The sequence below is a fragment of the Alexandromys fortis genome, unplaced genomic scaffold (assembly GCF_014885135.2).
Source record: "Alexandromys fortis isolate MF-2015 unplaced genomic scaffold, M_Fortis_MF-2015_v1.1 scaffold_3, whole genome shotgun sequence".
Lineage (NCBI taxonomy): Eukaryota > Metazoa > Chordata > Mammalia > Rodentia > Cricetidae > Alexandromys > Alexandromys fortis.
The window spans coordinates 61,363-82,269 of record NW_026067909.1 but is presented as its reverse complement, the minus strand read 5'-3'; the positions used below and the strand labels follow the sequence as shown (position 1 = coordinate 82,269).

The following is a 20,907-nucleotide window of genomic DNA, read 5'->3' as shown; positions in this document are numbered from 1 at the left end:
CCCCCTCCCTCTCGAATCTGAAGAGCAGTCCAGATTCCCTGCCCTGTGGGAAATCCAAGGTCCTCCTCCCTCCATCCAGGTTCAGGAAGGTGAGCATCCAAACAGGCTAGGCTCCCACAAAGCCAGTTCATGCAGTTGGATCAAAACCCAGTGCCATTGTCCTTGGATTCTCATCCGCCTTCATTGTCCTCCACGTTCAGAGAGTCCGGTTTCATCCCATGCTTGTTCAGTCCCAGTCCAGCTGGCCTTGGTGAGCTCCCAATAGATCAGCCCCACTGTCACAGTGGGTGGGTGCACTCCTTGCGGTCCTGACTTCCTTGCTCATGTTCTCCCTCCTTCTGCTCCTCATTTGGACCTTGGGAGCTCAGTCTGGTGCTCCAGTGTGGGTCTCTGTCTCTATCTCCATCGATCGCCAGATGAAGGTTCTAAGGTGATGTGCAAGATATTCATCAGTATGGCTATAGGATAGGGTCATTTCAGGTTCCCTCTCCTCAGTTTCCCAAGGTACTATCTGGGGACATCTCCCTGGATACCTGCGAGCACCTCTAGAGTCAAGTCTCTTGCCAACCCTAAGATGGCTCCCTTTATTAGGATATATACTTCCCTGCTCCCATATCCACTCTTCCACTATCCCAACCATCCCATTCCCCCAAGTTCCCCCCATCCTCCCCTTCTCACATTTCTCAACCCATTTCCAATTACCCCCATCCCACCTCACCCCCAAGTTCCCAGTTTTTGCCCAGCAATCTTGTCTACTTCCCATATCCAGGCGGATGACTATATGTTTTTCTTTGGGTTCACCTTCTTATTTAGCTTCTCTAGGATCACAAATTATAGGCTCAATGTCCTTTATTTATGGCTAGAAACCAATTATGAGTGAGTACATCCCATGTTCATCTTTTTGGGTCTGGGTTACCTCACTCAGGATAATGTTTTCTTTTTCCATTCATTTGCATGCAAAATTCACAATGTCATTGTTTTTTTTTTTCTGCCAATGACATTGTGAATTTTGCATGCAAACGGATTCTTCTTGAAACTCAACTTGGCCTTCACTCTGAGCAGCTCCATGACCTCACCCAGCCATTAGCAGACCCCACACACTTTTATTTAGAGTGGGACTTGTGTAAGGACCATCTGTGAGAGGAGGTCTTCCTGGTCCATAGAAACTCTGACTCATGGCAATGACACAAAGCAGGTTTCTACCTACCTGGACCTGAGGTGTTCCTCCCCTCCCAGGGTGGCTACAAAGACTTCTCACACACTGATGCCTAGGGACAGGGAGAGAGGAGATTCCAGTCATGAGAAGAATGAGTGATTGAGGCCAAACCCTGTATGAGGTGACTGTGCACAGATATAGCCAACTGTGGACAGTTCTTAGTAATTAGAAGGATGCAAGTACAGGTATCCCACCCACTACCCCACATAAACACTATGTCCCTGTCTCTTAGGTGAGTGCTTGTGTGGATAGGAATCCACAGAACTGTGTAGGGATCTGGGGAGTCCCCAAACTCCTTGTAAACACCACTCCTCAATGCAAGGGTCACTCCTTAGCGAGGCGCACCTTGCTGGAGCACAGTTGAGGACTTTCCCCTCCCAAAATCACAGTTCAGGACCAAATGAGGATTGGACATCAGGGAATCTGGAGAAACACATAAGAGTGGAGGGGTACAGGAAGGTTTCATTCTAGGTAACTATGCTTCATTTGACCCTCAAGGGGCTTCTGGATTATTCCTAGCATCTTAGTGACTTTTCTGTTGCTATGATATGATACCATGACCAAGAAAACTTATAGAAGAAGGATTTCTTTGGGTTTATGGATCCAGAGGGTGATTCAATGACTTTTATGGTGGGTAGCATGGCTGCAGGCAGGCAGGCAGACATGGCAATGAAGCAGTAACTGGGAGCTTGCATCTGATCCACAAGCATGAGCCAGAACAAGCTAACTGGGAACGCTGTGGGTGAAATTTTCACACCTCAAATCCGATTCCCATTGGCATATTTCCTTCAATAAGGCCATCAAATCGTCTAATCCTTCTAAACAATTCTACCAATTGGGGTCCATGAATTCAAATACATTAGCCTTGTGGGGACATTCTCATTTAAACCACCATTCCTAGAACTGGCCATTCACTGAAAAGTTCCATGTGAAGTTGAACAAGATTAAGGTTCTCCCTGCCCTACATGTCTGTCCTCATCAACTATTGCCTGGACTTTCCTCCATCTCCCTTCCCCTCTTCTTCACACATAGATTAGAGATGTTCCTGCCCCAGGGCCTTTACACATGCACTTTTATCTTAAATCTCTCAAAGTAGATCATAAATGACCGTTTTTATCATTTTGTGTTTTCTTCTGTTTTATTTTCTCAAGATACTTGTCTTTGTCCTAATCTGCATCTTTTCCCTCCCAAGATTTCCAAATTCTATCTAATCACCCTGTTTTAGCACCTGCAACACACTTGCCAATATATGGATTTTTCATTCGGTATCTATTTCGCCCACTCAGAATGCAGGTTCCACTAGAGTAAAATCTATGTGTCTTGTTCTCAGTTCTGCATTCCCAACTCCTAGAACAGTGAGCCATGAACGTGTTCTCAGTGACTGAGTGGAAAGCAAAAAGGCGAAGGAATGGGCAACCTTTTCACATACACACCCTTCTTCCTAGTCTCCTGTTGGACACCAGGACTTCAGACTCTGAGTTACAAGCTCAGTACCTGAAGGACTCTCATCCACCCACTTTATCTGCTTCAGAGGGACAGGGTCAGAATCCTTGCAGGGAGGCCTGACCTGCACTGTGCTACCCTCCCCATCCTCTGCTCCTCCCCAGCCCTCCAGCCAGTGGTACCACCTCACTCATGATCTGCACAGATGGGGCCAAGGCCCAAGTACAGATCAAGGCCGGAGGAGCTGCGATGGAGCAGTTGAGCCCTGAGTAGAATTGGGCAGCTGGCACACAGCCCTCTGAGGAGTGACCTGGAAGAACGAGTGCAATGTGGGAGACTGCTGGCCAGGATGCAGCCCCACAGCTGTGGCGTTCTCACCAGCTTCACCACTGGCGTGGCCAAACTGACACGTTTCCCGAGTTTCCAGAAATCCTATGAAACTCAGAAATATAAAAGCCTGTGAGCCCTGAGGCATCCTGCAAAGATGGAGGTCACTAGAAGGCTGCTCATTTGGGCCGCTTTAGTTGCCTCCTGTGGGGCACAGCTGACGTCCACGGTGGCTGAAGGTAAGAAATGGAACCAGATTCTTCAACTCAAACATTGAAGACCTGCTTTTACCAGTGGTCCTCTTCCAAAACCTAGAAAGCTTTCCTATCTGCTGCCCTCCGTACAGAGAATAACTCACCTTGGTGCTCTCTGGAAGAGGGGTGTTTTAGTGGTCATGTCCTTATTGCCCATGTGGCTATGTTCCCTGAAATAGACAAGGCACACACAATTTCTCTGTGTAACTTCACTTTTAGCATCAGGTCTTAAGGCTGTACACCAAAGGGAATAGATATGGACATAATTTTTAAGAGAGTGTGAATTTCAGTTGCTGAACTTTTGAGGGTAAATCAATACAGAGCCATACTCTGGCAGTTCTAACAGATACTATATACAAGAAAGGGTCTCTCTTAAAAGGGAAAGCATCTAAAGTTTTCCAATATGATAGCACTTGTGACTAGAACTGCACACGGAACATTTCTAAAATCAAAAAGAGAGGAGAAAAGGGAAGCACTGATAAATTCACAGCAGGTTTCAGTGAAGATGCTGATTCTGGGTGGGCAGAGCTGAGCTACCCTTCTCAATTATCTTTGCTTTCTCTTCCCTGACAAATGCAAAACTAATTATTGTTAGGGGAACACTGAAGTTTCATTCATCAGTCACAGGTGAAATAGAACACACGATTTGTTTCTAAATACATAGAGGTTTGGATCATCAGTCTTATTTGGAAAATGTATCTATTTTGTCTTTGCTGGAGTTTGTGTTTGAATGTGTGTGTGTGTGTGTGTGTGTGTGAGTGTGTGTGTGTGTGTATGTGTGTGTGTATTTATTAGGCTGGGTCTTACTACATATCCCAGGCGGCCTCTTGCATGGGAGACACCCTCCTCAGACTTCCTAATGCTTCAGTTACAAATATATGCTGCTATACCTTATTTTACCCATTTCCACTGGGTTCTTTGTCTTTAATGTTTCTTTTAATATTTTTTGATCATGTGTGCTCAAGCACATGCGTCCTCACATGTTATAGTGCACAACTTCTGGCTGTTGGTTTTCTCCTTCTACCATGTGTGTTCTAGGGATTGGATCCCGGTTGTCAGTCTTGTCAACAAGTGCCTTTACCCGCTGAGACATCTCACTGGCCTCATCTTTCTTTTTTTTCAATAATTTTATTATATAAAACAACTTTAAACATTTTGATAATATTATTCTCCTTCCCCAAGTCCTTTCAGATCTTCTCCATCTCTCTACCCACCCAACTTTAAGTTCTTTCTCAAAAATAAACCAAAGACCCAATACAAAAACAAAATCTAGAAAACAAAGCACATCAAGACCCAAAGAAGAAACAACAACTAAAACAAATAAATGCACACTCACATAAAAAGTGTTGAGTCTATTATATGTTGGTCAATTGCCGAACATAAGGTCTGCCCTTGAATGACTGATATAGACAATGTCACTCCATTGGAGAAAACTGATTTTTCCTATTCCAGCAGGCACAAATGACAGTTCTGGTCTTAACCTTTACACTGAAATCTAGATTTTCATTCATTCCCTCACTCATTCATTCATTTATAGAATATAAAAATAAAAAATAACAAGCTACAACAAAACCTCTCACACTGAAGTTGGACAAGACAAGTCAACAGAAGGAATAGTGCCTAAGAGAAGGCACAAGAGTCAGAGACACACTCTTTCACACACTCAAGAATCCCTAAAATCAAGAAACTGGATGAATGGCTTTGTCTTTTAACTGCTGCATTGTAAGAATTGTTTATCTACTCTAGATAGGTTTTCCTTCAGGCCCTAATATATTTTTTTATGGACTACATGTAGAATAATTGTAATTTCTCCCCCAGGACACGAAGGACAAAGCCATTGATTGTGTCTTGGTCTATTGTATTCCTTGTGGGAGGTTGAATCCTTGTGCCTGCTGAGGGGACAGGGACTGCTCCTTTCCTCAGTGCTAACTATAGTATCTACCAGGCAGATCAACATGCACGGCCAGTCTGGCAGGGTCCAATTTTGGAGAGACCCACAAAGCCTTCATCCTACAGCTCAATGCTGACGAGACCTGTGTCTGGACCATAGAGAGACCTGAAAACCAGAGCATCCGAATCATCTTCCCCCATATCCAGTAAGTGGAGGCTTCAGTTTCTCTAGGGGGATGCTGGCATGGGAGATGTCTTCTGTGTGGAGAGAACTCAGATGCCTCCAGAAAATGAAGGGGTCCCAATATTGATAATGATGATGATGATGATGATGATGATGATGATTACAGTTATGGCTGCTGGTCATCAATGAAGACTGGCAATCCAAAATCTGAGTCACACAGGTGCTGTGAGGCCAGTGCTAAAGGTCCAGACTCAAGGAGCTTGCTAATGTCAGTCAACTAGAGCACAGAATCATCAAGTTTGGTACTCAGCTATTCTAGTTCTAGACCTTAAAATCTTAAACTCTAGTCCCAAACTCTCATCTACGTTACAGCTATCACAGAAGCTTCCAAACCCAGTCCGAGACTGCATCCTATACAGTGAGATCACAGTCTCCAAGGACCTAGCCCTGACCAATTTTGAAATTTTATTTAAAAACAGCATACATTTCTCCATTTTGTGATGCCCTCACTATGCCGTGCTAAGATCCTAGACTCTGTGTACTACAAAGTCTTGGAACTTCATAAGATCTGCCCTAGTGATTTCTCAGCACCTCTCTGTAGCAGGTGCAACCTGATTCAGTAGATAAGGAAGTTCAGAGAAACCACTCTCGGGACCAGGGCCACCAAATAATAGATGAAGGAAGGGGATTGAATCCCAGCCTCCTGGCTCTTGGGCCCCTGTTCTTATACCATGTTAATGGTTCTCACTCTGTTGTTGCCAGAATCACCAAGAGGGCTCATCAAAGTCACATGCTGGACCATGTTGGGGTCCTTACTCCCTAATTTAAATAATATGGGTGGAGCCTGAAAATCTGCACAAGAAACAAATTTTCTAGTGACTCTGATGCTCCTGTTCCAGCCACCATCCTTGGAGCACCAGGGCTCTACATGGCAGAAGCAGGAATTGGCTGACCTTCAGTCCAATGCAAAGAAGGCAAACTCACTGCCTTCCTGAATCAGTAGAGCTATGAGAAGCCTCTACCCCTCCCCATATTTGATCTATAAAGAGAACGAGCAGAACTGTGGTAAGGGCAAAGCTCAGCAAGAAGAAAACAGTGTTCATGGGGGCAGATTCTTGTGAACAAAGCCTGTGGTAGCTGCTTCATGCTAGGAATCCCCAAAACAAAAACCTCATATTAAAGTTAAGTGTGATGGTCCTTTTACAAAAGAGAAAGCAAGGTCAAATTTCTGGTTCAAAGCTATAGGGCAGTGAGGTAAAGGTGGAAGAAGCTCCGCTTCTCTGGGCTGTGATATTGACTCAAAGCCATCTTGGACATAGCTCCTCTGTGGGCATTGGGAAAGAATCTGATAGCACGGGCAGAAACTAGAAACCCTGGGCTGCGTGTTGAGTGCAGGGCACTGGACCATCCTTCAGATGAGCATACGGTGGGGAAGAAGGGGAAGATGGAGGATGCTGCACCAGAAGGTAGCCATGGAGGAGGACTTGATTTTCAAGAGCTTGGCTATCAAATATTAGTGAGGCTGTATCCTGACTTAAAGATTCTATACCAGCTAGTCACCATGCAGGCACAGGGAACAGGGGCGATGGAAGGGGGAGCCCGCAGCCCTGGATTCTCGGCCTGCTTCTGAGCACTCACCCGCACTAGCAGTGAGTTCACTTTCTGTGGTGTGATGTTGAAGAACGGTGGGGCTCAGGACTGGACTTGGAGAGGTTTAAATGACCCATTTTGCCCCAACTTTATAAACTGTTGTGCTGCTCTGAACAGGGACAGTATATTGAAACCACTTTGCCAGTGGCTCTTCTCCAACCACAGGTGTGTTCTGTTCCCAGGCTCGATCCGGACGGACGGTGTGAAAATGAGAGCATCGAGGTGTTTGATGGACGCTCCACCTCCGGGCCTCTCCTAGGGAAGGTCTGCGGTGAAAATGACTTCGTGCCTGTATTCGAATCATCCAACAATTCACTGACGTTTCAGATAGTCACAGACCCTGCAAGTGTCCAGAGAAGTGTCTTCATCTTCTACTACTTCTTCTCCCCTGATAACTGTAAGTTGTCCTAGGCACATCCTTTCCACAGCCCTTTGCAAGCACGGGTCCCACCAGATCCTGGGGACATTGCGCTCTTGAGTTCTCCCTGGAGGAAAGGTAGCTCTCCAGTTCTGTGTATAGGAACCACAGATTCTGTCACCACCTTTGAAAATCTGATTCTTTGCTCTGGGGAAACTCGAGGCGCTTTCCCTCTACCTGGAGTCCCCTGGAGAGACAGATTTGGCTCTGCAGACAGCTACAGGTCTGCAAGCGCTGTGCCTGAGCCCAAAGGAGAGAAACTGTTTAGTTACCTGAGACCTCTGTGACATCTGTCAGGGACCAGACTCCCCTGGTCTGATTCATCCGATGTGGGTGGAGGCTCTTGCACCTTTGTATCTCTCAGGTTCCTGGGGGTGAGTCTGACAACAAGAGTGGGGAGCACCTGTGGAGGGAGACTGAGCCTATCTTAGGCAGATGCTCCATGATTCTACCTACTTGGCCCCCCGTTCCAGTTTGACCGCAGGTAGAATGCCATGGACTCGAGCCAGCAGCTTCCTGAGGACAGCTTCCCTCTCAATGTCCTAGAAGAGCTCATCTTGACATTGATATCGTGTGCTCCAGAACCACCAAGGTGGAGACACCAAGCTCTTCTGGAGCTAGACCCAGGCCACTTCCTCACAGCTGACGTGGACACTGTACCTGTTGTGGGTTCTATGAGTCAGCCAGCCTAGACTGTTCTATAGCTCCCTAGGGTTTTCCAGGTCGCTTCCCTGTGTTCTCTTTGCCATGCTGTCCCTTATTGAACTGACGATGGCAGGGAAGCGCCAAGAAAGGTTGTGTCTGAGCTGAGCTTCGAGCACTAGCATGACAGGGGGAGGGGGAGAGGAGAGAGTAGCAGAGGACTCTGTGCTGAAGTCCAAGCAGATCTGTTAGGAAAGCACAGCCTAGAACAGCAGCTGCTCTGCTGGAAGCCGGTGAGACAGGACGGTGATAGTGGGTGAGCAGCCTCCAGCACTAGCCCCGCAGATGCGGCTGTGTTCTGCAGATCCATACAGGTGGGGCGGGGTCTCTCTAGCCAACCAGATCACTTAGTATGATTCATTCGACAGCAGGGCAAAGCTGTGCTCTCAGACACCCCAAGAGCAATAGAAGATGAGAGCCTCAAATGTGACCCGCACAGAAGACAGTGTGACACTCAGGGAGGACCTAGTAAACCCCGTATGCCACAGAAAAGTGACAACCATCTTTGTATCTTTTCAGCTATTCCAGACTGTGGTGGTTACCTGGACACTTTGGAAGGATCCTTCACCAGTCCCAATTATCCAAAGCCACACCCTGAGCTGGCATACTGTGTGTGGCACATACAAGTGGAAAAAGGCTATAAGATAAAACTCAACTTTAAAGATGTCTTGTAAGTACTGTGGCCTACTGTAGTGACCACCAGCACCTGGGAGGTCAGCCTTGGGAGGAAAAAAAATCTCTGTGGGTCCTTTTCATGGAACCAGCGTAGAAGGAAAACACTTATCAGTGCTGTTGAGGGTTTCCCTGGAGGTTTGGTGTCCTGTGCAGGGACTGACAAGGTTCTAGATTTGTCATCACCCATCTGAGATGTCACTGTAAGGAAAAAATCCCCCATGGCTTCAGAAGGAACGGTGGACAATAGACCTGGAGTGGTCTGAAAAGCTTTTTACATTGGATGTCTTCCTTCTTAGACTAGAGATGGATGATCACTGCCGATTTGATTTCATCGCACTGTACGATGGCCCCTCCACCACATCTGGCCTGCTCCAACAACTATGTGGTCGTGGGCAGCCTACCTTCGAGTCTTCCTCAAACTCCATGACTGTTGTGCTATCTACAGATTATGCCAATTCCTACAGGGGCTTTTCTGCTTCTTATACTTCAATTTATACCGAAGATGTCAACACTAGTAAGTCACTTTTCATGACATTTAACCTATTTTGAGCTCTTTGATTATTATGTACATAGACTTTGCTCCTTTAGCTTTTATCTTGAATGTGGCTAGCCTTGTTGGCCAGCCTGCCCCATACTTGGGGAATATAGCTAAACCAGAGGCAAGAGGATCTGCTCTCTGCCTTGCTTATTGCAGAAGGAAGTCAACGACTCCATTAAGCTAAAAATAATTTCTGTAGAATGCAGGGTCTGGTTGACTTAATATCTTCTGTAATGCTATATTTTAAAGATATATAATGTAATAATTGGGAAAGAAAAGGCTATGAAGTTGGAAACAGGGGCATGAAAAGAGTTAGAGGGAGAGCATTTAGGATGGAATTAGGAAATGGATGGGAAAAGGGGTAAAGCAATGTAACTATTTTAATTAAAATGTATAAAAGTATTAGATGTATAGACTAGAACTCTACACAAGATAGCAATGGGCATTGTAAAAGCTCACTGACTACTTGCCTGTGTCTGTCTTTTACCTATTTAAGACTGTGAGCTCAGATGTTTGTTTCTTTTGTGTGTGTGCATGAGTGGGCATGTTCATACAATCATGTATTCGTGTGTGTGTATGCGTGTGCGTGTGTGTGTGTGTGGCCAGAGAAGGACGTGTAATGTCCTGCTCTAGCACTTTCTGTCTTATTCCCTTGAGACGGGGTCTAAATCTGGAGGTAGGCTGGCAGTCAGCAAACCCTAGTGATCCTGTTGTTTCAGTCCCCAACAGTGCTAGGGTTACAGTCATGAACACGGCCACATGTGGCTTTTATGGCGGTGCTGGAGATTCTAACTGTGGGCCTCATGCTTGTGCAGAAAGTTCTCTTACTTACAGCTATCTTCCCAGCCCAGTGGGTTCAGGTGGTTTGTTGTTGTTGTTGTTTGGTTTGTTGAGACGAGGTCTCACCATGTAGCCCTGGTTGACCCAGAACTCCAGAGAGACACCTGCCTCTACCTCCTGAATGCTGGGATAAAAGCATGCAGCACCAATCTCAGCATGTTTAACCCTTTAGTAGATTGGTTTGCACACAAAGTCTTGAAAATGGTCCAAGTTGGTCAAAATGTGATTCTTTCTCTCCCGTTACTCCAACAAGGGGAAGGGTGGGGAGAAATGAATCTAGGGCTTTCAGTGTTTCCTTCATTGTGTGAAGAATGTAAGTCATCCCCATGCTCACAACAAGAAGCTGAACAAACTGAAAATCAACAGCTCTACAGAGGACATCTGGAGAGCTGAAGTCAGGACAGAGAGTCAGCCCACCCACACAGNAGCTTTTATCTTGAATGTGGCTAGCCTTGTTGGCCAGCCTGCCCCATACTTGGGGAATATAGCTAAACCAGAGGCAAGAGGATCTGCTCTCTGCCTTGCTTATTGCAGAAGGAAGTCAACGACTCCATTAAGCTAAAAATAATTTCTGTAGAATGCAGGGTCTGGTTGACTTAATATCTTCTGTAATGCTATATTTTAAAGATATATAATGTAATAATTGGGAAAGAAAAGGCTATGAAGTTGGAAACAGGGGCATGAAAAGAGTTAGAGGGAGAGCATTTAGGATGGAATTAGGAAATGGATGGGAAAAGGGGTAAAGCAATGTAACTATTTTAATTAAAATGTATAAAAGTATTAGATGTATAGACTAGAACTCTACACAAGATAGCAATGGGCATTGTAAAAACTCACTGACTACTTGCCTGTGTCAGTCTTCTACCTTCTACGTCTGGAGGTAGGCTGGCAGTCAGCAAACCCTAGTGATCCTGTTGTTTCAGTCCCCAACAGTCCTAGGGTTACAGTCATGAACATGGCCACACCTGGCTTTTATGGGGGTGCTGGGGATTCTAACTCAGAGCCTCATGCTTGCACAGAAAGTTCTCTTACTTACAGCTATCTTCCCAGCCCGGTGGGTTCACGTTGTCTATTTTTGTTTTGTTTGTTGAGATGAGACCTCACCATGTAGCCCTGGTTGACCCAGAACCACAGAGAGCCATCTGCCTTTACCTCCTAACTGCTGGGATTAAAGGCATGCGGCACCAATCTCAGCAAATTTAACCTTGTAGTAGGTTCGTTTGCACGTGAAGTCTTGAAAATGCAAAGTTTACCTAGTTGGCCAAAATGTGATTGTTCTTTCTCTCCTGTTCCTCCTTGTTCTTGGTAGCATCTTTAAGTTGTGCTTCTGACAAGATGAGAGTCATCATAAGCAAATCGTACCTGCAGTCACTTAACTACAATGAGAATAACTTGCAACTAAATGACCCAGCTTGCAGACCGAGTGTGACAAACGTCATAGAATTCTCTATCCCTCTGCATGAGTGCGGTACAATCAAAAAGGTACTGTGAAACCCAAAGCTGGGTTCCGCCAAATCCTGAACACACGGCCATACACAGGCATGAAGATGCTCTGTGCGTCTTTCACAAATGACATCAAACTCCCATGGTTGGACTAAGAAAGCATGTTCATAGATGTGCACACACCCAGCCATACACAGAGGCAAGATTTTCTCATTCATTTGCATGGTAACTGGAGGATGGATGCTTTTCCCAGAGGCAAAGAGCTCTGAAACCTCACTGCAGGGAGTTGGAACATCTGTGGTCAGAGTTCCTTAGTTTACCAGGAAAAGTTGTGCGGAGACTGTTACATCACGTATTTGGTAGAACTGAGCTGGATTTTCAGATCTTATTCTCCTGGAAAAGGCAGAAAGCAAAAACACATTTTAAATACGAAGTGTCGTAAGTCTGTGATTTGGTCTGCACACTTTAAAACTACCATTTCAAGAGCTCAAGTACTGTCAACACTTTAAGGCCCCTCTAAGATACGTACTGTAACCTTAAACCACTCTGTGCCTGAAGAGGACGGAGGCTAGACCAGAGGAACTGTTAAGAAGTAAATGTTTTCTTCTGTTCATTTTTTTCTTCCAAAAATGAACACACAGGCTTTATTTCCTAGATGTCTAGGGTGCACTCAGGCCCAGCTTTTATCTACACACATTTGGGGAACTTCCTGATTAGCCACATGAACTCGGGCCTCTTTAGCGAGGAACCGTGGCAGAGTTCAGTCTTTCTTCTATAGAACCCAGGGCCTCACACCTGTTTGGCAAGCCCTCTGCTGCCGAGCTGTATCCTCAGTCTGCTTTTTATTTTTGTTTCAAAACAAGATCTCACTAAATTGTTCACCCCGGACTTGAATTCTGTAGTTCAGGCGGGCTTTAAACTTGTGATCCTCCTGCCTCAGCCTGCCTGGGAGCTGAAGTTATAGGTCTGTACCATCAGGCCCAGGCTGGTGAGTTTACAGTCTTTATAGAGCGGGAAATTTGCGGTCCACAATGATGTCAATGTAATCAAAGGAAAGTCCTACCCAATTCCATGTTTCACTCTTCCTATCACAAGCTGCATCTGTCACTTTCCTCCTCCTGCAGGTCACTGCTCCGGTACAACACATGCTAGGTTGAGAGTATTTGATGGGAAAGCTGACTTAAGGAAATTAAGTTGCTCCCCGCAAGTCTTATCATTCTCTGTGCTCCGAAATCTTGATGGGTAAACGTGTAAAATTTGAATTCCTACTTATTCTGCAGATAGAGGACCACTCTATCTCTTACACCAACATAATCGCCTTCACCGAGTCCCCGATGTCTGCAGTCATCACCCGTCAGAAGCACCTCCAGATCGTGGTGACCTGTGAGATGGAGTACAATTCTACTGTGGAGATTATGTACATAACTGAAGATGACATCATACAAAACCAAAGTGTCCTGGGCAAATACAACACCAGCATGGCTCTGTACGAGTCCAGCTCATTTGAAGACCGTATACATGACTCACCGTATTATGTGGATTTGAACCAAACTCTCTATGCCCAAGTCACTTTGCACACCTCGGATCCAAGTCTGGTGGTGTTTCTGGATACGTGCAGAGCCTCTCCCACTTCTGACTTCGCATCTCCAACCTATGACTTAATCAACAGCGGGTATGCACTTGTGTAGTGGCTCTCTGTGTTTGCCAGCAGAAGTATTATTTCTTTTCTTTTCTCTTTGATGTGTGGATGCATTTGTGGGTGAATGAGTGAATGTGTACATGTGTGCACATGGAGGCTAGAGACGGGTGTCGGTTGTCTTCCTCAAAGGCTGCCTGATTCTTAATTAATTTTTCTTATTTACGTGTATGTGTGGTATGTGTATGAAAACATGTTCCTTGTGCATTGGCACACGTGGGTATCCACATGAACGGGTGTATGCTTCTGTGGAGGCCCGAGGTTGATGCCGAGAGTCTCACCCTACATCTTACTCATTGAGGCTGGGTATCTCAGGTGAACGTGGAACATGCTGGCAGGCTATTCCGGCCAGCTGGCTTGCTTTGGGATTTTCCCTGTCTCTGCCTTCTGAGTGCTGGAATTACAGGTGGGCCACCACACTCACCTGGCTTTTGTGTAGGCTCTGACGAGGAATCCAAATTCTAGTCCTCACACTTGCGTGACAGGTATTTTAACTACTGATCCTCATCCCCTCATTATTATTACTTTTTTTGAGATAGAATCTTTCACTGAACCTAGAGCTTGTGGATTCAGCTAAAATGGCACGCCAGGAACAACTCAGTCATTGTCCCCACTCTGTCTCCCTAATACTGGGATTGCAGGCATACTAGACTTCCATGTGGGTGTTGGGCAGTGAACTCAGGTTCTCATGATGGTGCATCAAGCGCTTTGCCGATTGAACAATCTCCCCAGTCCACAGTAGTAATGATTTTAATAAAGTAAGTTTTGTATTTACAAATATCTATGTATATGCATATATATCTGTATGAATGCATATATATATATGTATGTATATAAATTTCCTAGTATGGAATTTAAGTAAGTTTGATCATTTAAAAATTGTTACTGTGTACTAGCCACAAATAACTCAAGTTTAAGTATTTAGAGAGGCTGTCCATATTCCTTGGTTTTTAAAATGTGACTATAAAATATTTGCTGGTGGGGAAAATACTACTCACCTTTTGTCTAGAAGGGCCTTTTTGTGTTTTTGCTTTTTGTATATTTTGGCTATTTTCTGCAGGGACTTGGAATGTGTGCTATCCTAGAACATGATGTTCTCAAGTAAATAGATGTAGCTTTTTTTTTTTTTGAGAAAAAAGGTCATGGTGTTTTGAAAGAAAACCCCTTTTCCCCCTAAAAGTTGATGGGTATTCAGCTGCACTTGCGCATCAATATCGAGCACTTTAGGAGAGGTGTTTGAGCCACAGTGCGCAGGTGCTGACCTTCTGGTAGCTCACAGGGCCAGGAATCTCTGAGCAGAACCTTATTGCCTTTCCCAGAACCAGTTCCACTGCTCAAGCTCACAGCACTCTGAACCACTGATGTCTTTCTAGAGAGCTTCCTAGATTCACGCATTGAACAAAGCTTGTATTGTCTCACTCTCATATGGAACAGCTTCCGTGTACCTTCTGACTGTCCCTACATTTTATTCCAGATGTAGTCAGGATGAGACTTGCCAGGTGTATCCCTTATCTGGACACTATGGAAGATTCCAGTTTAATGCCTTTAAATTCTTGAGACATCTGAGCTCTGTGTATCTGAAGTGTAAGATCTTGATCTGTGATACCAACGACGAAACGTCTCGCTGCAATCAAGGCTGCATCTCAAGAAGGAAACGAGAGATTTCGTCATACAAGTGGAAGACTGATTCTGTCATAGGACCAATACGCCTGAGGAGGGACCGACGTGCAAATGGAAACTCAGGTAGGAACACGCTGTTCATGATCTAAGGATGCCTCGTGGCTCGTGAAATGGGGCTCAACTCTGTTGTTCCTGAGATGTACAGTTTAGGGATTTAAAGTAGAAGTTCTAGCATACAAATGACTAAATGCACACGAGGACTACTTCCGTCATGTATACTGTATGTGCACATGTAAATCCATAGTACACCAGTACTGTGCCATTCATGCAGCCTTTAAGCACGGAGGTGTACTCTCCCCATGGCTACAAACAACTTTCCCGGAGCTTCCCAGTTCCTTGTTATAGATGTCTAAGCAGATAATCAAGTTAGAAATAATCCATTTTAACTTCTAAATGAGGAACAAAGGCAACCAGTGCCTACACCAGAGCTTATTCGGGAAAAAAAATTATCTTTTCACAATAGACCATTTTATATTAACATAAGACAACCTACTTACTTCTGGGCATACTGAAACCTGATAGGTTATATAGGAAAGACTCAAAGACTGTCTAGATGGCCTAAGATAAAACATATGATGAATTCAGATTGTTTGAGAATTGTCCCCCTCTATTAAGTTGAAATTACGTATTAATTCATGCATAAGATCTATAGGGCTCATATTCTCACACTTTCCTCTCCTCTTCTGGACCTTGGGAGCTCAGTCCAGTGCTCCGATGTAGGTCTTTGCCTCTGTTTCCATCTGTTGTGGGATGAAGGTTCTCTGGTGATATTTAAGATAATCATCAGTCTGCCTACAGGGCAAGGCTAGTTCAGGCACCCTCTCCTCTATTGCTTAGGGTCCTTAGCTGGGGTCATCCTTGTCTATTCCTGGGCATTTTTCTAGAGCCAGGTTTCTTGCTAACCTCATAATGGCTCCCTCAATCAAGATATCTCTTTCCTTGCTCTCATATCTGTCCTTCTTCCATCTCGACCATCCCATTCCATCAAGTTCTCCTCAACCCTCCCCCTTTCCTCTTCCTTCTACCCCTTGCCCCCATGCTCCCAAATTTTGCCCAACGATCTTGTCTGTTTCCCATTTCTAGGTTGGTCTATATATGTTTTTTCTTTGGGTTCACCTTATTATTTAGCTTCTCTAGGATCATGAACTATAGGCTCAATGTCCTTTGTTTATGGCTAGTATCCACTTTTGAGTGAGTACATACCATATTAATTTTTTGGGGGGTCTGGGGAACTCAAGACCATGAGGGGTTCATCCACTGAGACAGTTTCCCTGAGCTAATGGTAGCTCATCAACTTCAACTGGACCAGGAATGAACGAGCATGGGAACAAATTAGTCCCTCTGAATGTGGTTGACAGTGGGGCAGACTGAGTGGCCACTGATAGTGATACTGGGATTTGCCTCTACTGCATGTACTGGCTTCTTGGGATCCTATTCTCTTTGGATGTATACCTTGCTCAACCTAGATGTAGTAAGGACGGCTTTGGACTTTCCACAGGGCGGGATACATCTCACTCTCTTAGGATTGGAGGGGGTGGGATGGGTGGGTCTGTGGAGGGAGCGGGAGAGGAGTGGGAAGGGAGTGGGAGGAGGGGAGGGAATGGGAATTTGGATTGGTATTTTTTAAAATAATAAAAAAGATTGATAGTGCATAACATGAAATTATGAATACTGCCAAAATTTTGCAGTACTAATAGTAAAACTATTTCTAATTCCAGGACTTCTGCCTCAAACACACACAGTAGAAACTCCAAGCCAGCCTCTCAGCCACCTGCACCTCTTTTCCTTCATGGTTCTTGCTCTCAACGTGATTTTTGTGGCTGCAGTCACAGTAAGGCACTTTGTAAACCAGCGGATGAATCACAGATACCAGAGGCTGCAGGTCTACTAGCTGCTGACCCTAAGAAGGCCCCTTGTCTTCTCATGGCTGCTGGAGGAAACAGATCCCCGTGCCCACAAGGGATAAACCAGGAAGGCCTGAAAAGGAAACACATGTACCTTTATGTTCATATCATGGTGATGGGTGTGTTTCATTATGGGATGGCTGAAATGAATAAATATTATTTCTGGTCACCAGTTTTGGACGGGGTCTCACTATGGAGCTCTGGCCTGGAACTTACCATGTACACCAGGCTAGCCTTGAATTCCCTGAGACCCTGCCTCTGCACTTCCAGTGCCAGAGCTAAAAGTGTGAGTCATTACATCCAACTCAGCTTCTTTCTCAGAGGCTAAATAAAATATGCCATCTATAAAAGTTAAAGAATAAATGCAAATATGAATGCTAGAAGGTTCTAGTTTGAAACTGAAGTGAAGGACTGTAGTAGGGAGGTGCGGGCTGCGTTCCCGCCCAGCTCCCGCATGGCTAGCTTTATACCCGGAAATAACAACACACAAATTGCATTCTTTTAAACACTGCTTGGCTCATTAGCTCTAGCCTCTTACTGGCTAATGCTCACATCTTGATTAACCCATTTTTAATGAGTGTAGCACCACGAGGTGGTGTCTTACCGGGAATATTCTTAACCAGCATCCATCTCAGAGAGGAGAGCTATGGCGACTGCCTAACTCGGCTTTCTTTCTCCCAGAATTCTGTTCTGTCTACTCCACCCACCTAAAGGCTGGCCTATCAAAGGCCAAGCAGTTTCTTTATTAATTAACCAATGAAAGCAACAGATAGACAGATGACCCACCTACATCAAAGGACAGGGCTCTTCAGTCCACTGCTGATATGTAGTCTGAGCGCCTTGCCCTCTGCAGCGCACAGAGGGGCTTTGCTGGGAAGAACCTGATGGCAAAATGAGACTTCAGATTCCTTTCTGAGTTATGAGATGAAACGTTCCTCTTCTATTTCCTGTGGGTCTGAGCAGATGTTATTGAAGGCCCTAAAATGAACTATTTTATACCCGCCAACACCAAAGCTAATTACGTTAGACAAAAAATACAACCCCATCTTTCCAGAAAACACATATTTTCATGTTCCAGATCTCAATAGGTAGCTGCATCCCAGAATGCCAAAGTCATTTGCTTCTTTTATTTTTTGTTATGTTTTTCTTCTATAAATATATATCATAGACACCATGTATTATAGGGAATCCACTGATATACAATGGATATAAGACATCACCCAGTCCTTACAGGCCTGCTGATTTTTCTGCCCTAAATCAAAGCAGATATTCTCCATTTACTTTCTAACATCTTAGTGCAGATCTTTCAAAGGCTTCTCAAATATTTATGTACTGATTCTCCTCTAGGTCCATCCAACAATTTAAATCTCACTATCGCAAACTACCTTTTAATAAAACATAAAAGCACCTAAAAGCTTCTTTAGTCATAGGCAGATCATGTTGAATTTTTAAAAAGGTTTATTTAGTTTTATTTCACATGTATGTGTGTTTTGCATGCATATATGTATGTGTACCACGTGTGTGCTGGCGCCTGGGGAGGCTGAGAAGAGGGTACTGGATCTCCTGGAACTGGAGCCAGACAGTTGTGGTTGCCATGTGGAAGCTGGGAGCTGACCTTAGGTCCTCTGCAAGAGCAGCAAGTACTTTAAACTGGGGAGCCGCCTCTCCAGCCTCACACAAAGTTCTTAAGATGGCACAACTGTCTGATCTGGTCACTGCCTATCAGCCATCTCACTATCAGAAATCGATTATGTGTTCTGTGCTGGCCATCACGGTAGATATTCAGACACTCTGGGCATGAATACGCCATTCTAAGAAAACTATGATGCATGGAGACTCAGTAGAGCATATAATGAGGGTTACCATAGTAAAGTGATCAAAGGCCAGAGATCTGGAGCTGGAGAGCTAGGAACGTCCTTACCTCTTCCCTGTTTGGATGTACTGCCCAGGTTACCCGCACTCTCTGTCTCTACAACTTACCAGAGGGCTTGATAGGAGTTAATATCATCTGGGGATATTATAAGTGAAGGAGAGCATTTCCTAGCAACCAGGGGCATCTGTGCTCAACTCCCCACTGGCGAAGAGTCCTCTTTGGATAAGGGCTGCTCAAATGGAGCTGTGAACTTGGGTAGGGCCACTGTCCTATGGAAGCTCCCAGGGAATGGCAGTGCTGAGCCCCTAGCCAGGAGTATTCCCAGAAGCCCAGTGAAGGACATTTGATATTACCTTTGGGCACCTACCTCTAACTTTCCTTCCTAAAACATGGCTTTCAGGATATCCTCCAAAGCAACAACTACTTCTAAGCCTTACTCAGGAGACTTACTTAAACAAACATTACAGAAAAGCCAAAAGCAAAGGGATAGGCATGGAATACCAGGCACGTGCCAGTTAGTGGGGCAGCGGTGGTCCACCCCACCTGGTGCTTTCTGCTCCCTTTAGGTCGTCACCTCACTCTTGGCTCCCCACTGGGCATGCTCAGAATGAAAGGATTCCAGTTCTGTTCTGAATAAGAGCGGGCGTGGAAGGCCAGACTTCCCACCTGGCCAGCTCTGATAAGTGCAGATGAGGCCTCACTGCTTCCTACAGGTGATGAACACCTCAAACTCTATTCTGCCTTCTCTGAAATTGTCCTTCCCTGGTAGAGGGTGGAGACAAGTCTCACCAAGGTGATAATTTGCGACTGATGATACTCTTGTAATCAAACTGAAGCGGTCCCTAAGGTCATGTGAGTTGTTCATCATCTGTCTAGGCACTCAGAGTTAGCTCCCTGGTCCCACTAGATGCCACCGTCCTCCCTTCAGAAGGCAAGACTTTTTTTAATCTTCTTTTTTACATGCTTTTTTTTATCAGCAGAGCCTGAAACAATTTCTTGGACAAAAATGAGGACTCATTTTAAGTATTTCTACTGAGCCGGGCAGTGCTGGCACACGCCTTTAATCCCAGCAATTGGAAGATAGAGTTGTGTAGGTCTCTGTGAGTTCAAGTCCAGCCTAGTTTATAGAATGAGTTCAAGAACAGGCTCCAAAGCTACAGGGAAACCCTGTCCCCCAAACCACCACCACCACAACAAATGTTTAAATATTTCTACTGAATATTTCTGGATAGTGGAAAGAATAAAACCATTGACTTTGTTCAAATCTGTGTTCTTAAAGAAAGTGTGCCAAACAGGGTCACATGTTCAAGGCCGACCTGGGCTAGGCACTGAGACCTTGTCTCAAAAGGTAAAACAAACCAAGTGATAACTTTGAAGGTTCTGGGTACAGCACAGTCTGCTTCTCCTTCCAGGAAGCAGGGAGATTAAAGTGAGGGCAGACATCTGCTTCAGGAACAGAATGTTACTGACCATTCTTATTTGCTCTTCAGCTTTCTTGGGTAGTTTTCTGATTTCCCAGATGTTTTGAGAACGTGACTGTGTACACACGTGAGGCTCACAGAGAAGCCCCTGACTTCTTATGGTTCTATTTCAGCCCTTCCATTTGCAAGCTGAAAGCGGGACCTCCAGAAGCTAGGCCCTGATCTCTTCCCTTCAAAATGAAACAAGCAAATGAACCCTTTTGAAGGCTGCTTTCAATGACTTGTGTCGTTCAGTTGTTCTGCTAAAAGAGTTTAAAGAAAATGAACAATGGCTTCTCAGAGAGCGCTTCATTTTTATTTTTTTTTTACTTTTTGATTGCTGGCAGAATCTGGAAATGTATTCTCACATTTCCAGAAGAAAAGAAAGAGGGCCACTCACCTATCAGCACCCAAATAGTAACAGATATTTAAAAAAAAAATCTTGGGACATTGGGAGCTCAGTCCAGTGCTCCAGTGTGGGTCTCTGTCTCTATCTCCATCCATCTCCAGATGAAGGTTCTATGGTGATATGCAAGATATTAATCAGTATGGCTATAGGATAGGGTCATTTCAGGTTCTCTGTCCTCAGCTGCCCCAGGAACTAACTGGGGACATCGCCCTGGGCACCTGGGAGCACCAAATCTCTTGCCAACCCTAAGATGGCTCCCTTAATTAAGATGTGTGCTTCCCTGCTCCCCTATCCGACCTTCCTTT

At 44.9% G+C, this 20,907-nt stretch overlaps 1 protein-coding gene across 1 annotated transcript; it reads left to right on the top strand.

Moving 5' to 3' along the window:
- Window positions 1–3,143: 3,143 nt before the first annotated feature.
- On the top strand, window positions 3,144–16,847 carry Cuzd1 (CUB and zona pellucida like domains 1). The gene is made up of 9 exons (XM_050137817.1): window positions 3,144–3,225; window positions 5,186–5,336; window positions 7,147–7,361; window positions 8,604–8,754; window positions 9,056–9,273; window positions 11,447–11,619; window positions 12,861–13,252; window positions 14,751–15,019; window positions 16,675–16,847. The coding sequence occupies exons 1-9, from the start codon at window positions 3,144–3,146 to the stop codon at window positions 16,845–16,847; spliced, it is 1,824 nt and encodes a 607-aa protein (XP_049993774.1).
- Window positions 16,848–20,907: the final 4,060 nt, after the last annotated feature.